Source organism: Varroa destructor, unplaced genomic scaffold (assembly GCF_002443255.2).
Source record: "Varroa destructor unplaced genomic scaffold, Vdes_3.0 BEIS01000006.1, whole genome shotgun sequence".
NCBI lineage: Eukaryota > Metazoa > Arthropoda > Arachnida > Mesostigmata > Varroidae > Varroa > Varroa destructor.
Window position 1 is genome coordinate 5221390 of NW_019211459.1, and position 16472 is coordinate 5237861.

Genomic DNA, 16472 nt, shown 5'->3' on the forward strand with positions numbered 1-16472 from the left:
TCTTTACAAACTTTTCAGCTCCCAAGAGCCCTGTTCAGTCCTCAAGCGCGACTCAATTCCTACCGTTAAGTTGTGTAATCCAGAACGAGGCTGACGAAACGTATTTACCACAGAGTGAGTTATTCATGGTATTGCAAGTGATATGGATTTGTGATAGGATGGGCTTGAGAAATAATTACTGTAAACAATAAAAGAACAGCTTACGGCAATGATATATTAATCACGCCACCTAATGGATCAATGACTTTTTGGGATACGTTAATTACTTCGTCATCAAATAGATAAATACCTAAAAAAGTTAATACTACCGTTGAAAGATTGTGAAGAGATTAACGGAACGCCTCAACAAAGATAGACTCGAACCTTCTTTCGAATAAATCTATAAGAAGTTGACACTAACCTGATGGCGACGCTATAGACGTTCCTGCGGCGCCCGTAGAAGTGCCCGCAATATTGAAAAACTCTGTTCCGTTTCCAGTATTTGTTGGCCGGATGTTTAACCAACCGAAATAGTGTTGCCGTAAGATTGACCACTGCAAGAAAAGATAACAGCGATGCTATATGTGATTGTTACGTAGTTCATAATTACTAGTAAACGTTGAGGGAAAATGATAAAACTCACGCGTTTTAAGCATTTCCTATTTCGCATTTTTGTATGATGATTCTGAACTTTTGCTCTCTGTATACTGAATCACTCTAGATATAAATTGTTTGGTATTACTGTGAAGATCATGCAGTAAAAGGCTCACAATATATTCTGATTTTTCGGTCTCTTTTTACCAATTATTAGCTTGCTGAAGGTAAACAGATTTTTTTTCAACCGACTTATGAAACGGTACGGTAACAAAATTCCGTAGTAATCCTTTTGACGCTGATATTTGAACCAGCGATGGTTGCATACTCATTGTCATTATGGTGACGTAAGTTGTGGATTAGCTGCCCAGACCAGGTCGCCCAATCGAGTGCTTTCTGTGCAAGCACAACTTAGATAACTTTACCACTTAATACAACGTTTTTGCTGGATTTTCTACTGCAAGTAGCAACACATTTTGAACTGGTTAACCTAACTAACCCAACTACAGATTTCAGGTGTTTATTTCTTCATATATATATATATATTATCAGAATATCTCAGACAATATTTCCTCTGATCAAGAGAGTGGGATTAATCGTTGATTAGTCATCAGACATCTGAAGGTCCAAATGAATGTTTGTTTCAATAACTTTTCTGGAGTAGGGATAATTTATCAGCAAATGATTAAGCGTCTTTCCTGTTTTTTATCATCGCTTGATCCTTGTATCGCTGGTTACTAGATATAAGTGCAATAAAATAGACAAACTCTTACTTTTGTTGGTTCCTCCGAAGCGCGTTCGCGCACTTCACTCCCGCACATCGGCACTCAACAAACTCAGCTCGTAAATAAAATAAAGGGACTAACGTAATGGATACCCGAGCTTCGAAAAAAAAATAATATCTAGAAACTTACGTTTTAATTTATTTAGCTTTTATATTTCTCCTAATCTCTTTTCAGACCCGAAGAATGAATAGTTAGCACTGGACAAGTAGATTGATGAAAAACATGTTCATTAATTTTAATGCCCTGTTTCAAAAAAGCGCGCGATAAAGATTTGCTCACTGTCTGCTTCGTTGTTTTAGTCAGCAAACCATTCGTGGGACATTGCATTAGCGCAAGAGAGGGTCTTTTGTTTAGAACGAAATGTTTATGCTTGGTTTGGAACGTCGGCAATTGTGTCTGTGGGCTCCGGTGAAGCCATACGTTACCTGATTCGGTTCTGTACCCTGTGATTAATTCTGTGGCGTGTCGAGCGATTTCCATTCTATGTATGAAATGTAAATTGAAAACAAACTGTGCACTATTGGATGTTGTTAGAATTAGGACGCGTTTGAGTGAGTTTGACTCCTTGTAATTTCAGCACATAGCAAGTACGTATTATAACGTACGCCCATATAAGCCCCAGATTTCAACTGATTTGAAATCTTGAAATGCTTTTGCGATTCGATGTTGTTATGTATTAGGCTATGAAGTAATGCGAGGCCACAAACTTTTTTGAATACAATTTTCAGAGACGCTTCCAATTGATTTCAAGTGCATCATTGCTATGTTATAGTCATTAGTTTCTTTTTATCTAAATGTGCGCTCAACTTTTTTCATCGTTTCTTATTGGGTATTTAGTGTCTCAAACCTCCACATGCCAATCATTCAAACACAAGTGCTAATTGGTTTTCATCCTGTTCTCTCCAGGGAATACCTCCGCGATGTACAGTTTTAGGCGGGACGCCTAAGCAATTCCTGGTATTTCCTGGGTAGCGTCAAACTAGAGATAAACACATGACAGTTGTCTTTTACTTTTTTAGTGATACATTCATACCATTCACATTAGTCGGTTCCGTATAGATTACATATTGGCTTAGTAACCCCCACAAAAGCACATTAGGCGGGTGTTTTTTTAATGTCAATCAACTAATTATAAACAACTAGTGCATAACGCGCTGGAAATCGATTCTGATGGTTCCAACGGATGTTGGCGGTACTAGATGCTTGTATTATCGGTTTTGAAAGGTTCTTTATTCTTAATTTATTGTTTTCAAAAAGTGTACTATTTCAAAAAAAATCCCTATTGCGGTGAACAATAACGTTTGTGTAAGATCTTTTATTCAGTAAAATAGTTCTGTTTTCTGACCACCCAAATTGAGATAACAATCTATATATAATTTGCGGTTGCTTAACAAAAGCCACTCACTTTAATGTGACGGCTTGGGTTGGCACAAAGCACTAAACAAAGAAACAAGTATTTGTTTATTTGTAATAGTTTGATTTTACAAAAGTACTTTTTGAGATGCTTCTGATTACAAATTCGTTAAAAATAAAATGGAAGAAGCGTATCTGAAAACGCATTTCTGTTTGTGAGGTTAAGAACGTTAATAGCTTGACATCGATACTATCTTTTTCTGTTTATTTACGTTTATGTTCTAGAGGTATTGACCTGAATATATTTAATTTGTAATTCTTAATACTAACTTAGTTTAATTATGGGCTTAGATTATAGGTTGACTATGTTAATGCGTTTCTTATAGTCAAAGTAACTAAGCTAATTCGCTAATTTGTTAATTAAATTTGGGTGGATTATAAACATCTAAAAACGGGTCTTTAATTGTTTTTGTGTTACGTCTGGTTCCAGTCTCTATTCGCTATCTGGCTATGGCTTTTCCAGGTCCACGTGGAACGCCTATAGGGGGTTTGCCCCTTCTGAGCGCGCCAGGATTCATGCCGCGGCCTGTTCTAGGTCTTCAAGTTATGCCACCAGGGGTAATTTGAATCTTAGCGTTGGTCATTACATAACTGTATTTTTACCTATCGCATAGGTATGATTCTTGTCCAAAACCTCGTGGATGTATATTTATGTGGAAGAATTATGACGACGAAAAATCTGTCTAAGTTTGCTAAGGCTAGAAGTGCGCCTTGAGTTTAGGGTAGTGGTTACTAAAAATTTTTGAAACTTCTATTTCTGGTAACAGTGAATTACTTAAGGGTCCCAAACGTTAGTAATATCGGTGTGATGTTCTTTCCTCGGTTTTATGCGTACGGTTAGGTGGTTCCTGTAGTTGGAGTCCCCAATCCTATGGGTATGCCACCGATGCCTCCTCACCCTCCAGAACGAAGACCTCCTCGACCTCAATTCCCTAAAAACTCATCAAAGGTGAAATTTAATTCTAACGCATATCTTTTATATTTATATTTCATATCAATCGCTTTGCAATTTTTAAGAGGAATTCTACATGTTGGTAGGAAATTAGTTAATGATGTGGCTTTCATCGTAAGTGAACACAGAGGAAGTCTAGCCTTGTCATGGATATGTACCCAACCTAACCAATCATCGTTAGCATCTCTTTAATACAATCAATGTTAACACAGTGTTAAGTTTTCTTCTAAAATAGACCTATTCTATATTCACTTCGAATCATTCAATTATTTTGTAACGAAATATTTTCGTGGTCGGTTATCTTTATTACGCGCTGTGCCTTGTGACACGTAAATGTACCACTTATAGCGTATCATTTACTATTACAAATCCTACATATAACCGTTGCATAGTTATTGTTAAGAATTGTGCACAGTTTTCAATGGCGAATTTGTGTTGGCTCGAATAATGACCCGACACTAATGAGAGCATACTTTTAAATATTACAGTCATCGTCCGGGCAACAGCCAGCCGATGATAAAAACCAAACGATCACCGTTTTTGTAGGCAATATAACGGAACGTGCAACTGACGGGCTAGTTCGCGCCGTTTTGGCCAAGTGCGGGTAAGTAAATGGGCCAATTTTTAATAATCTCAAGAAAATTTTAGCGAAGCGGTTTCACTATATAGTATGCCGTCTATATACACTATGGAAGACAATAGTATCTATCGGCACACCAAGCATCTAGATGTTTTTAATCAGTTGGACTTTATAATTATGCGTACAAGAAACACTATTTATTTTCTAACCTGGGATTTTAATATTCTTATGGTTCTCCGTCATATCGTCTTCAGGTTCATCGCCAATTGGAAACGCGCACATGGAGCAAATAACATTCTTCAAGCTTTTGGATTTTGTGATTACGCGGAACCTGACGCTGCTATTCGAGCAATCAGGTTAGGGTTCTTAGGAGGGCAAATGTGTTTGATGTACCAAAAAAATACAATGATTACGCTGCTCTACAAAAGCAGCCATAATGTATTTAATGTGAATTGAAAGAGCAATACTTGGACAAACAGATCTCTTTTTCTATCTAAACTCCTATTTTTTTTTTTCAGTAATTTCACCTCTCTAACCGATACCTAGTGATATTGTTAATAGTCAAAAAGAAAATTTACACACTAAGTTGAACCTAGTTTGTTAACTGGTTATTTTTGTTCTTGTAATACATGCACTTACATCTGTGTGATGTGTCGGCTGTCAATGAGTTGCAGGTTGCTGAATGGCTTAGAGATCGGTGATAAGCAGCTACTGGTCAAAGCTGAAACGAAAACGAAGGACATGCTGGCAAAGCATGAGGCCGAACAGCGCGAGCAACGGCAAGATTATGACGACTTTTGCAAACAGGTTAAAAACGCAAATTTGCTATAAGGGCTTTTAAAGCTAGATTTACAGCTTCCTCTTCCGCAGTTTTTTTTTTCTCTAAATGACGCTAAGTGTTAACATTTTTATAACATTTCAATTCTAAGAATGTAAAACTAATTATACATGATTTCGTTACTCTAACATGTCGTGTATCTGGTGTGTAAAGAGTTCGTACCAGCGAGTACTGTTGAGCATTCAGCTCCTCTATGTCAGCTATCTGTTCTAGGTATGAAGCAACATACATAAAGGCATTTGTTAACATGACAAGTTGTACGAACGTGCTGTAAAAATGCAGACTGATCGGGAAGTTATGGAGCAAATTCAGCAGCTGATGCGGGTGCACGCCTCGGAACTAAAGAGCACACGTGACAAGGAGTCGAAGGAGAGCGAAGCTAGCAAGGAACGTCGGAAGGCTCATGAAAAGGTACCAATTTACACTGCAAACTGTTGCACTGGCCATAACAATATAACGCGGTTTGAGACTCATCTAATGTTTTTTAAAAACGTATTTTGAGGTTGCTTTAGTATGTGCTAATTTTCTTTTTACTTATACAAAATATTTGGAAAAAGAGATTAGGAACTCTGTTTTAATTTTCACACTCCATCTTCTGCGGTATAATAATTGCGGTATAATAACCTCAAAAAGACAAACCGGATCATAGAAATATGAAAAAGCAATATGAACCACACAAATGATGCGAATATTCTTAAATGCTGGTCATTATATTCGCTACATTCCTTGTAATGTACTTGAGGCTTTCAATTCTTAAAATAATTTTTCACGTAAAATAGTCTTTTTACGCCTTACATAGTGCAGCATGCAGTACCGATAATTTTCCTTCTTTCTCTATTCCTCAGGTATTATTGGATGCAATGGAGCACATGAAAAAGTTGGATGAGGATAAAAAGAGTCTCATCACTCGTGAAATCGACAAATTCCGCGATACTCACATGGTAAGTAGATAATGATTAGAAAGTTAGACCAAGTGCACACTTTGGCATTTCGTTTTTGCTCATAAGTAAATATGATAAATAAATAAATGCAATGTATAATCGAATATATACCGCGCTATTGTGCACCATTGTGTTTATATGCAAAGTCCACAATGCCCTAAGAATGTACGCATCATCATAAATAATACTAATTTGCAAGCAATAAGTTGATCTAAGCATTTGACCTGTGATACAATTGTACTGGTAGACTGTAAATTTTTGTGTTCATTATACTAATACAACACCGTGCTACACAATTCTGCGTGGTATAGAGAGATTTGTGAATCTGTTTTTACACGATTTGCGTGAATTTCTTCAATTTGGAAAACCACAACAGTATACTTTCATGCTAAGCGGCTTCATTAATATTGTCGCCGAATGACGATTGTCAATTTCCGTTTTGTCATTATTATCTTTGTCTCTCGCGATGTTGTTTTGATTATTGTTCACCGCGAATAGCCGATTAGTCCTGATGTTGACCTGCCGATATGTTCATGGGGTGAGTAGATGATGTGCTTATGGGAATGGATATGAATGAATACAGCAAGGAAGAGGGTTTGATCAACGGCGTGTGTTTTGTGTGTAATCAAGGACGACTTGTACTGAGGCACGGCTTATATCTATTCGCTAACTTCTGTTTATTTCCTTCTCGCTCTTTCGCTTGCGTCCCTTCTCTATAGACGCTACAAATGGCCTAAAATGTAATTTAGTTTATAATAGCCATTATTTATCCGCCGTTGTCTACCTATTACAGCTGCTCTATCTATTTAGTTAGGTTTCTTGTATTTATATGCTTTTTACCTGGAGAAATGCATTTGATGACTTATTTATTATGCTTAGGCCCAGTGATTTATTCTTCGTAAAAATTCATATGCTCTTGCATATAACTTCTTGTACTAATGGACGTGACCCACAAAAGTTAGACCTTCAGTGTGTTATAATTTGCATAAAGCCCATTACAATGATTAGTTTAGTATATTAGATTATTAGCAGATCAGTATATTAGGCTTTTCATTTTACTAATGTGAAATTAAAAAAGAAGAACAAAAAATGTAGTGTTTAAGAGACTGAAACAAAACCATGCTTATTTATGGAACAAACATTTCCTTCGCAACTTGCAGTGAAGTCACTTGTTGTGGCGGAGTAATTTTAATTGATAATTTTGTTGAAGACATTTCATATATCATGTCACAAAACTTCATCAACAGGTCTGTTACAGCAATATGAAGTAGTTACGTCGACGGTTATCTCTAATGGGTACATATAAGTATTTGGTCTAAAACACATGAGCACAATATGATGATACAACCATTTGGGTATTAGAATCATTTGCCCAACGTGTGCGCCGCCGGGTTGCCCGTACTAGCGGAACCGTACCACCTGCGAGCATCTCGATCCAATCTATTGGCCTTTTTCGTGATCGAATTGCATTTCCCGTTATCGCTGAACTTCGTGGTCTACCGGAGCTTTCACCTGAACCTGCACCTGGATCCTCGAACATTATGAGGCAACAACTATACCAACCACATCCGAAAAGCAAGCGTGAGTCAGTATTAGCATCCCGGTCAGAAACGAAATCTAAGATGGAAATCTTGCTCGAAAAACCGTCGATGCTCAGCGAACCGATGTCAAGTAATCTGGAAAAGCATCTGCAGGTTCGAAGTTGTGGGGTTTGTGTGCTGATGGTGCTGGTAGTGTGTTCAAATGTGGCGAAACGGGAACCAGAGGCGGATTCGGCGGCGGCGATCTAAATTCGCCCCCCATCTTTGTTTAGCTTTCGGCATATACTCTCCGTAACGGTGGTGGTGGTGATAGCGGCGGCGGTGAAAACCATCAACAAGTTTTACAGAAATGTGTTTGATCTCCTTGATTGTGTTCTAAACCATCTCCCCACATTCCTATTGCATGTTTTTTTTGGTAGGAGTGTTTTTTGCATAGCAGTATCAAATTTCTCGCAAGACGTTGAGTAGTGTATGCTTATTTCTCATCACCCCGTATTTTTAATAGTTGCACATGAGGTATGACTTCGCATGTCTGACAGTGTACTTGATTTAGTATATATTTGGAATGCTTTTCTGCTTGAATTCTAACTTCCCGCTGTCGGCTTTGTTTATATTCGAAATCATTTTGCAGCTTCTGCGGGAAATAATGAAAAATCTCATTATTGATATTAATATTTGTTAAATGTTATGACATATCGGTCGGTCAGTCAGATTGATTGTTTCGTAGGATATCATTGCTTTTTGCTGTTATAGGAGACTTATGCTAAGTATCTGTTAGCGATAGTGTATATTGAATTACCAGCGAACTTTGTGAGGTTTCGCTTACGAGCTTTATCCAAGTTCTATTTTTTGACCAAGCTGGTCGTTTTAACGCATATCACAGAAAAAAAAAATTGAAATTATAGCACGCATTGGCGCAGCGGTCACAAAAATCTGATGCTCTGTTTATTGGCCACATGAGGTTTCCCCCATAGTCTCGACGTAATTAGCTAATCAGATTGGGTTACGACAGTTCTGTTGTGATATAATATACTGCGTTCAGATTAATAACGCAGTTATCAATAACATTTCAGAACAAGGAAGAGCCAGCACCGAATAGCACACGTCGAGATGAAAAGACGCGCAGCAGTAGTAAGCGGTCCCCACGTCGACGAAGCCGGGTGAGAAATCTTTATTACTATGGTCTATTAGCAGGTTCAGGATTTTCTGTCCGCTTTGGACGCTTGTGTTGCAGTTTGTTCGATTTCTAACACACGTGTTATCCGCGTCTGCCCTGGATGTGTAATTTTTCGCTGCAGAGTCCACGAAGTGCTCGATCACCGCGTCGGAGTCCAGACAGTAACCGTGAAAGGGAACGACGCCGGTCAGGTGAACGTGAACGGGAAAGGGAGCGCGACCGGGAACGAGATCGCGACAGAGAACGGAAAGCTCAACGGACGCCGGTCGAAGACCCCGATGAAAGGTATGTAGAGATTAATTGCTTAAACTGTTCTCGTTTCAGGCTGGAAGAGGTCATTAAGGCTGTTTTTCTATTTTTTAAATAATAGTAGCGATGATTATTATCGTAGTAACAAGGGTATGTTCTACCACAATGAGAATATAAATATATTGACCAGCTCGTAACTGATAGCAGTGCGCCCTGTGCAATCCCTTCAGAGTTTTCTAAAGCTGTCGTTCAAATGAGCCCAGTTCCTCCAGCCTACTACTAGTGCAGCGGGTAAATGAGCTGTTCACATATCATAAATGTGTTAATGATCTAATTTTTTTCAATTAGAGCTTTAAAAGTGGCTTCAGACTATATTGAGAATTCTCTTTCTGAGCCCCGCAGTATCGAAGAGTCTTTCAACTTAAAATACGATTGGAATTTTTTCTGTGGTTACAGTTGGAAGAAGTGGGAGGTTTAATATGTTGAGCTACTTTTTAGTTACGAAAATGTTATTCAGTATCCTACTTTTGTTCAGAAAGTTGCTCGAGTCACCTTTTCTCATCAGAGGGTTGCAGGTCACGGTTTAAAACCAGCTGCGGGTGGCATAGTGCCTCGGACATGCTCTTCGAGCCGTCACTTTTTTAATATAATCCAAAATTGTTTCATGGAATCAGTGATGTTTTTATAGAAATCTGCTGCAAATTTCTGAATAAGGGCTTCTTCCTTCATTTTTGAATAATCGCTTCTTGTTTTAAATTAAAAGGTTTCCCATTCGTTCTACTGCGGCGGACTTGGTGTTTGTAATACATGCAATATAACTGAGGTGACTTTCAATCATAGGTACAAGTGGTCTCCCGCCGTGACACATACACGACAACTGTCATTAATTTCATCGGGATATATTGCATTTAACGACTGACGGAAGATGTCGAAAAGGTCGCTTAGCGACAAGCCAACAAATTGAGCCAGTTTACCTATTACTTGATGATCTTAAGTGACCCTGGTGTTACCATCACACCATAAGAACACGAATACAACGCGCTCGCACTTGCGTCTTTCATCGAAAGAACTTCACATTGGGAGCACCGCGCCGCAGGCGAAGACGTGTAAGGTGGTTATACACACTAGTATTGAAATTTGGAAATTTTTAAAGAAAGATTAAACCCAAATTGCGTTGTTCATTTGTCACAGGTACCAAAAAGAATTGCGCGAAAAGGCGAAAGAGCGGGAACGTGAAATCGCTCGAATGGAACGGGAGAAGCGACGAGAGGAGAAGAAAAACAACGCAACTAGCGGAGCCAACGATGACACTGATGATGAAGAGGCGAGTTTTTGGTTTTCTCTTGTTTAAAGTGCACATAGATAAGAACAATTGCATAACCTCTTTCATTCTTACACCAATATCAATTTCTTCTATTCACAATTTAATATTAATAATTTCTATCCAAGCTAATAGTTTTAAGAATTTGCTATAATAATAGCGAAAATTACGCGGTACTACATAGTAGGCGATTATCTATTTATTAGTTGAAGTGAACATGAATATTTAAATTGAATGTCATATTGTGCAATTCGGCTACTAACCAGAATCCCGTTACGATTCTGCTGCGGTTTGTAGGTTTACGAGCGTCGTCGTCACGAAAAACGCTTACGTGAGAAGGAGGCCAATTATCAGGAACACCTTAAAAATTGGGAAGCGCGAGAGAAGCGCCGGGCAAAAGAGTATGCGAAGGACCGAGAAAAAGTATGAACGCAACAAAAGTTTTATTTGTAATAAAAGATGCACCAGCAACAACAGCAAATGTATCATTTATGTGTGCTGTTATTGTTCTGCTCGAATTTAAAGTTGGTCTTTTAAGGAATATTATCGATGATTTTTAAATCGAGAAACATCATAAACTCAAATCGATTGATTATTTGATTTGGCAGGAAGAGGAACGTATCGCTGAAGAGCAGCGTGAGGCAAAGAGGCTGCGCGAGTTCTTTGAAGATTATGACGACGAACGAGACGATGTGAAATTCTATTCTGGTTCCTCACTACAACGAAGGTTTTTGTGGCTATCTTTGTTTTATATAGATAGAACAACTGAGTCGACCACAAATAAGCTCTATTTCGTCAAAGCTACGTTTGCTGAAGTAGAAAGCGTTTCTTCTATGCTTCTTCAGCAAACAGTTCTTTTCCTTCCGACTTTCCAGAATTGTACACACAATGTAATTCGTACGTTTGTTAGAAATTATTTTACAAAATGTGTGAACAAAGGCTTCATTACGAAACAGCTGTTTTCACACGCCGACTAAATTTATGCCAGTTCTGGCATGGCTTAAAGTGATGATGACAGCTTATACGTATGGTACATAATAATAGTATCTATCATGCATTATATCAGGGTGCGCGAACGTGCGCGCGAAGCAGAATGGGATCAGCGGGATCGACAGCGTGAACGTGAGGAGTTAGACGAATTGAAGCGAAGGTTAGCCGAAGAGGGACATCCCGATCCCGAGCGTGAGGCTCTTCGGCGGCAGCAACAACATCAGCAACAAAATAACTCCACTAATGTGATCGTAATTAGTGATAGTGCTGATCATCCTATTGGAAAGATGACTAGCGACGTTGTCCAGCTTCAGGACGACACCAGCAGAGGAATGGATGATACGTCAGCTCATGGTGTGTATCACTGCTTTTTAATTATTTCTAAAATAATTAAATGAACATATATATATATATATATATATAGATTCAACCAACGCATGGACAGGAAGCATTTTAAAAGGCTTTCAGGAAGTTCTGGTAAGCACTTACGTTCTTACGGCCAACTTACAGATAGAAAGCATAGAACTAATGGTTGTGGAATTTTCTGCTTAATGGCAAAAACAGGGAATATCGTACGCAGTGTTCTGAAAACTTTAGCATGTATGCAACTATAATTAGATATTCAAATTAAATTGCTAGCTAAATTGCAGGCGACGAATCGAAAAATGCTTGAATTAAGTTGTGTGCTTAAATTCTACGCTGTATTTTTTCAACTGATCGTGATCACGATCCAGGTACCGGTGAAGACGTTGTCGACGGGGATAATAGCCCAGCTGTTAGCAGAAAGTTCAGCAAGAACTCGAATCTGAACTCTCAGGACCCTCTACAGGTATCTGTGTTGTATCTTACGAGCATATTTAAAACAACAAATAGCAAAAAAACTGCCCTATCACTTAATGTGAACTTTTAGCTTTTATATATTTTCAAGCTTGTTGGCTAGATCGTTTCATTATAGTTATTTTACTTATGCGTCTACTTTCATGGCCGTCATCTGGGATGACGGTTGTCCGACGGATTAACATTCAACGCCGCAGAAGGAAGACGAGCGTCTGGCTAGAGAGCAAAAAGAGGCCAAGGAACGAAGCAAGGTATTAATTTACAATTCATTAGAGCAATACTGATTTGCTGTCTAACAAGTTGATCCATCCTGAATACCAAAAACTTTACAAATAAAGAATGTGAGACGATTAGGTATAAATTGAAGCTCGAAGCTATATTTTCGTTTAAGTTGTGCTGATATGTTTTAATTTTGTCCTTTTCTGCTGTATAGGAGGATAAGCGTCGCCATATGAAATTCCTTGTAGAGAAAATTCCTTCAAATCGAGATGAGTTGTTTGCTTATGCTTTAGACCGCTCACTCGTTGACGAAGCTCTTATGGTGAAGCGAGTGCGTCCCTGGGTTAATAAAAAAGTCATCGAGTATATTGGAGACGGTGAGATTATCAAAAATTGTTGCACGCAGAGTTATATAATTTCATTATTATACCACACCCAAAATCGTTCAACTTAAATCTGGACCTCATTGTCTCCCATGAAAATTGTAATTATAGTAATAATTATAGTCTAGTTTAGCACAATTTCCAACCAAACGTATTTGTCTTGCTTTTACATTTATACTGATACTGAGTGTATCCACATTCAGTTTTTTACACCTAGCGCCAATTGTCAGCAATGACTAACAATATTGATATTTTATGGCAAAGTGACTCGATCTCTTGAATGGGATTAGTACGATTGCTACAAGTTTCGAATGCTTATGAACATGCGATCTACGCAGTCTCGTTGAAATGACTCTAACATCGCGTGCGAACATTTGGCGTTTTACAGAGGAAGCAACGTTAGTCGACTTTATCTGCTCGAAGATTATGGCCGGCGCAGACGCAGCTAGTCTGCTAGGAGACGTATCTGTCGTATTGGATGATGAAGCAGAAAACTTTGTAGTCAAAATGTGGCGTCTTCTAATATACGAAGTTGAAGCGAAAAAAATGCAACTGTGAGTTTCAGTCGGAAGATTCCTTAGCTCCAGCCAGCATTCGCTGATGGTTAACGCTGGGGAAGCAAATGTGAATTTATGACAATAAGATCTGTTATTGTGATTATATTATCATATATATACATGCTACCCGATGCGTTGCCAAAATGCTTACTGATAAAGCGATGGTATGTATCATTAAATAAACAAATTTTCAGCTGGACTTCATTATTTTTAGTACAGTAGGATATGTATTTGTGAACTGGCCAGTGATTTCACGACCGCTCCGGTGGCTCAAAATGGTGCTGCTAAAAAAGGTACAAAGGTCTAATTAGGGAGACGCGCGACCAACCCGAAGTGTGTGACCTAGCGGATAAAATAATATCGACTTTTTGCAAAGTCTACAATAAATTTTTGCAAAATAGGTAAAATTTGGAAATGAAATGATATACGGAATAGTTTCTTTAGAAGACTGACTGTTTGTAGTAAAATCTATGTATGTACCAGTTAATTCTATATCCGCTAAATCCGCTAAATCCGCTATACGAATTAGCGGAACAGACCTCTTCCTCTGATTTTTTGGTAGTAAATATTTGTGCTCTTTAGGGATTAACACCTATAAATAATATTGTGAGTAGTACCAATAGATAATAGTATTCAAATGTACAGCCATTTTGGGTGAAATTATTGTCCTTAAATCTAACCTATTTCTCAGAACTGCTTCAGATCTCCAATCTATCCGATAAAATGTATTTGATCTGGGTATGCCAGAACACTGACCTTCGAAATAAATGTATACGTATTCGATAGCGTTTGCCTAATGGGCCAATAACTGACATTCTAACCAGAAGTGTTACGTGTAAAGATCAATGCTTTTGTTCTGAAAGGTGATTTTCAATTACAGTACGTTACCCATAGCGGCTGCGTCAATATAACATGCGCAGGTTTTTAAAGAATGTCAAATAAGAATTAGACAAAAGAAGTATTGTGCTGGAAAGTTCTACTTTATCCTCAGTATTTTCCATGTGGTTTCAGAAAACGCTTGTATAATATTATGCCTATATCTCAATGGTGAAAATATTTATCATATTCACGATGACCTATCGTAACACGTAACCTAGCGTAACTAAACGCTGTGTTTTAGAGAGCTCGGCATTCAAATTTCACTTAGAGAAGACTTCTGCCATCAGATTTTGCTTTTTTCGTAGTCAGTGGTTATACAGATAGTCGATTCCAAAACGGTGTCTTTACGTACGAAAGATCTGCATAATAGTAAATTAATGGCGTACAGCTTTATTGAGTACTCGATTGATGTGATTCGTATGCGACGCAACAGTCGTAACCTGTATGCTGCAAGCCAGATCAGCACACCATGGCATAGACGGTTCTAAACACAGCTACAAAATATTATTGGCTTTCTGTTTTACCGAGGCAAACAGGGCAAAACACTGGATTTGGAGTTCAGGACTAGTTAAATCACGTCTGTTTTTGAGATTTACGCCTACCACTATAAACACTGTCGCGAATAAGTGAATATAATGTACTCTTCAGGAGGACTGGGAAGTACTTCTTACGAAACAGTTTTTCGAGTTGTAGAATAATGCATGATGTCTATTAAGCTATCAGTTAGAATTATGGAAACGGCGTAGGCATCGTCTACTACGCTGGTGTCCATTCAATTTAATGTTATTTAGCATTTATCATCATGCGCCCATTTTAACAGGACAGGGCTTTTTTTTTAAACCTGACCAGGTCAGTTTAGCAAACATCATATCATTCACTCGGGTGAATATGATAGGAGAACGCTATAGTATTAATCAGTGCCTTATTGAAAAAAATAGGAACCAAATAACAAACACTAATTGAAATACTTACCAAACTTACCAGCATCGTATAAGTATGATCTACAAATGTGCGAATATCGTATTGTTTACAGTACACAATATTTTTCTTTTTCAGGAATACTGACAGCGGACACAACATGTTAGCGGCGTCAACATCGACCAATTGAGCGATTGTTTTGCGGCGCATCGGTTTATTACAGTCTACATGATCTACATACACAAACATATACACACATACATAGAAGAAAGTGGCCGAACTGTATTTTTATATGCCTAATGTATAGTATTATCATCCCGTATTCGATTGCGATAATGATAAGGATCTTCTTTATGACGTAGAGTGTAAATAAAGAAATCGAAGCATCTATTGACGATCGTCGTCTAATAGTTGCCAGCTCACTTGGAAACAAATCCGTGTCGTTAGTGCTCCATAAGGCGAGTGATTCGAAAAGTTGTTTAAAAAATTATAACGTTGAAGTATTCACTCTCAGGTAGAGTCTATTTAAATCAAAGAAAGTAAAGTCATTTGTAAGCTTCAGACGAAAAACAGTGTCGAAAGGACCTGGCATGTCTAAGCTGTTAATGCTGAAGTTGTGTTTAAGCACACAAGTGACTAATGCCTTTTCTGTCATAGTTATCGGGAACGGGGGAGGCTATTTTTATCTAGGGTGGTCTGGAAATTATTTCGAATCTACTAACTCTTGCTGATCAAAGCTTTCAGTAAAATTATCATCTGAATTTAAGTTTTAAGTCCTTTGATTGGCACTTTTTGATGGACCGCTATAGAGAGATGGCATCAGACTTGAGAAAACTTTCTCAATATGATGGGTAACAACCAAGGAACGTTAGCCAAAAAAATCGACAATATTGTCATTAAATTGTATCCCCTATCATTGGTGCACTACGTTGTAGGATTGATTCAAACATAGCCAAACGCCATCGTATTGAGAAGTTTAACATATTTTAATGATTTAATATCACCTAAATATCGTAGAGCTAATTAAAAGGTATGATACCTGCTTATTCAATTACCAACTACAAGATAAGCCTTTCTCTTTAATTATCTACATCGCCAAATGCCACATGCCAACGTCAGTGCTTGCCTAGTTATTACGCACCTAGGGGTTTAACAAACATTCTGGACTTACATGAGTGCAAACGGTAGACTTCTCAAATAACACTAGCTTGGGCTATGCCTTTCTATGTATTTTTTCTTATACTTAATTAGTTTGAACAAGGCTGTTGCAAGCAAATCTTTGAAACTAAATAATCTATAAACTAGTTGGGCTAGGATTA

General features: G+C 38.1%; 2 protein-coding genes across 5 annotated transcripts in view; one reads left to right on the plus strand and one right to left on the minus strand.

Annotated features, from left to right (window-relative positions):
• The window catches only part of mRpL20 (mitochondrial ribosomal protein L20), a 28828-nt gene extending 27327 nt beyond the window's left edge, over positions 1 to 1501 (minus strand). For all 3 annotated transcript variants that reach the window (XR_015329881.1, XR_015329880.1, XM_022810525.2), the window contains exons 1-2: positions 1347 to 1501; positions 401 to 533 (exon numbers count right to left, since the gene is read on the minus strand). Coding sequence is in view for 1 of the 3 variants with exons in the window: in XM_022810525.2 (XP_022666260.1) it covers positions 401 to 533; position 1347 (134 nt within the window). In the remaining 2 variants the exon portion in view is untranslated. The remainder of the gene's footprint in view (positions 1 to 400; positions 534 to 1346) is intronic.
• A 218-nt stretch (positions 1502 to 1719) lies between these two features.
• On the plus strand, positions 1720 to 15587 carry LOC111253249 (RNA-binding protein 25-like). Of its 2 annotated transcripts, none has more exons than XM_022812389.2 (19): positions 1720 to 1909; positions 3202 to 3329; positions 3613 to 3720; positions 4212 to 4327; positions 4558 to 4659; positions 4978 to 5110; positions 5424 to 5552; positions 5987 to 6082; positions 8697 to 8783; positions 8922 to 9085; positions 10241 to 10373; positions 10668 to 10793; positions 10979 to 11097; positions 11437 to 11714; positions 12095 to 12189; positions 12395 to 12448; positions 12631 to 12793; positions 13188 to 13353; positions 15292 to 15587. In XM_022812389.2, exons 1-19 carry the CDS (start codon positions 1846 to 1848, stop codon positions 15341 to 15343), a joined length of 2313 nt encoding a protein of 770 aa, XP_022668124.1. In that variant the 5' UTR covers positions 1720 to 1845; the 3' UTR covers positions 15344 to 15587. The 2 variants fall into 2 exon arrangements, with proteins under 2 accessions (XP_022668124.1, XP_022668125.1); XM_022812390.2 differs by having other exon boundaries at positions 1748 to 1945.
• Positions 15588 to 16472: the final 885 nt, after the last annotated feature.

Excerpts from the sequence above, each read along its gene's own strand:
- LOC111253249 (XM_022812389.2), top strand. The coding sequence starts at position 1,846 with ATGAAATGTAAATTGAAAACAAACTGTGCACTATTGGATGTTGTTAGA. Across the intron at positions 4,328-4,557 it reads GCCGTTTTGGCCAAGTGCGG|GTTCATCGCCAATTGGAAAC; the intron begins GTAAGTAAATGG and ends TATCGTCTTCAG. Across the intron at positions 12,794-13,187 it reads CATCGAGTATATTGGAGACG|AGGAAGCAACGTTAGTCGAC; the intron begins GTGAGATTATCA and ends GGCGTTTTACAG.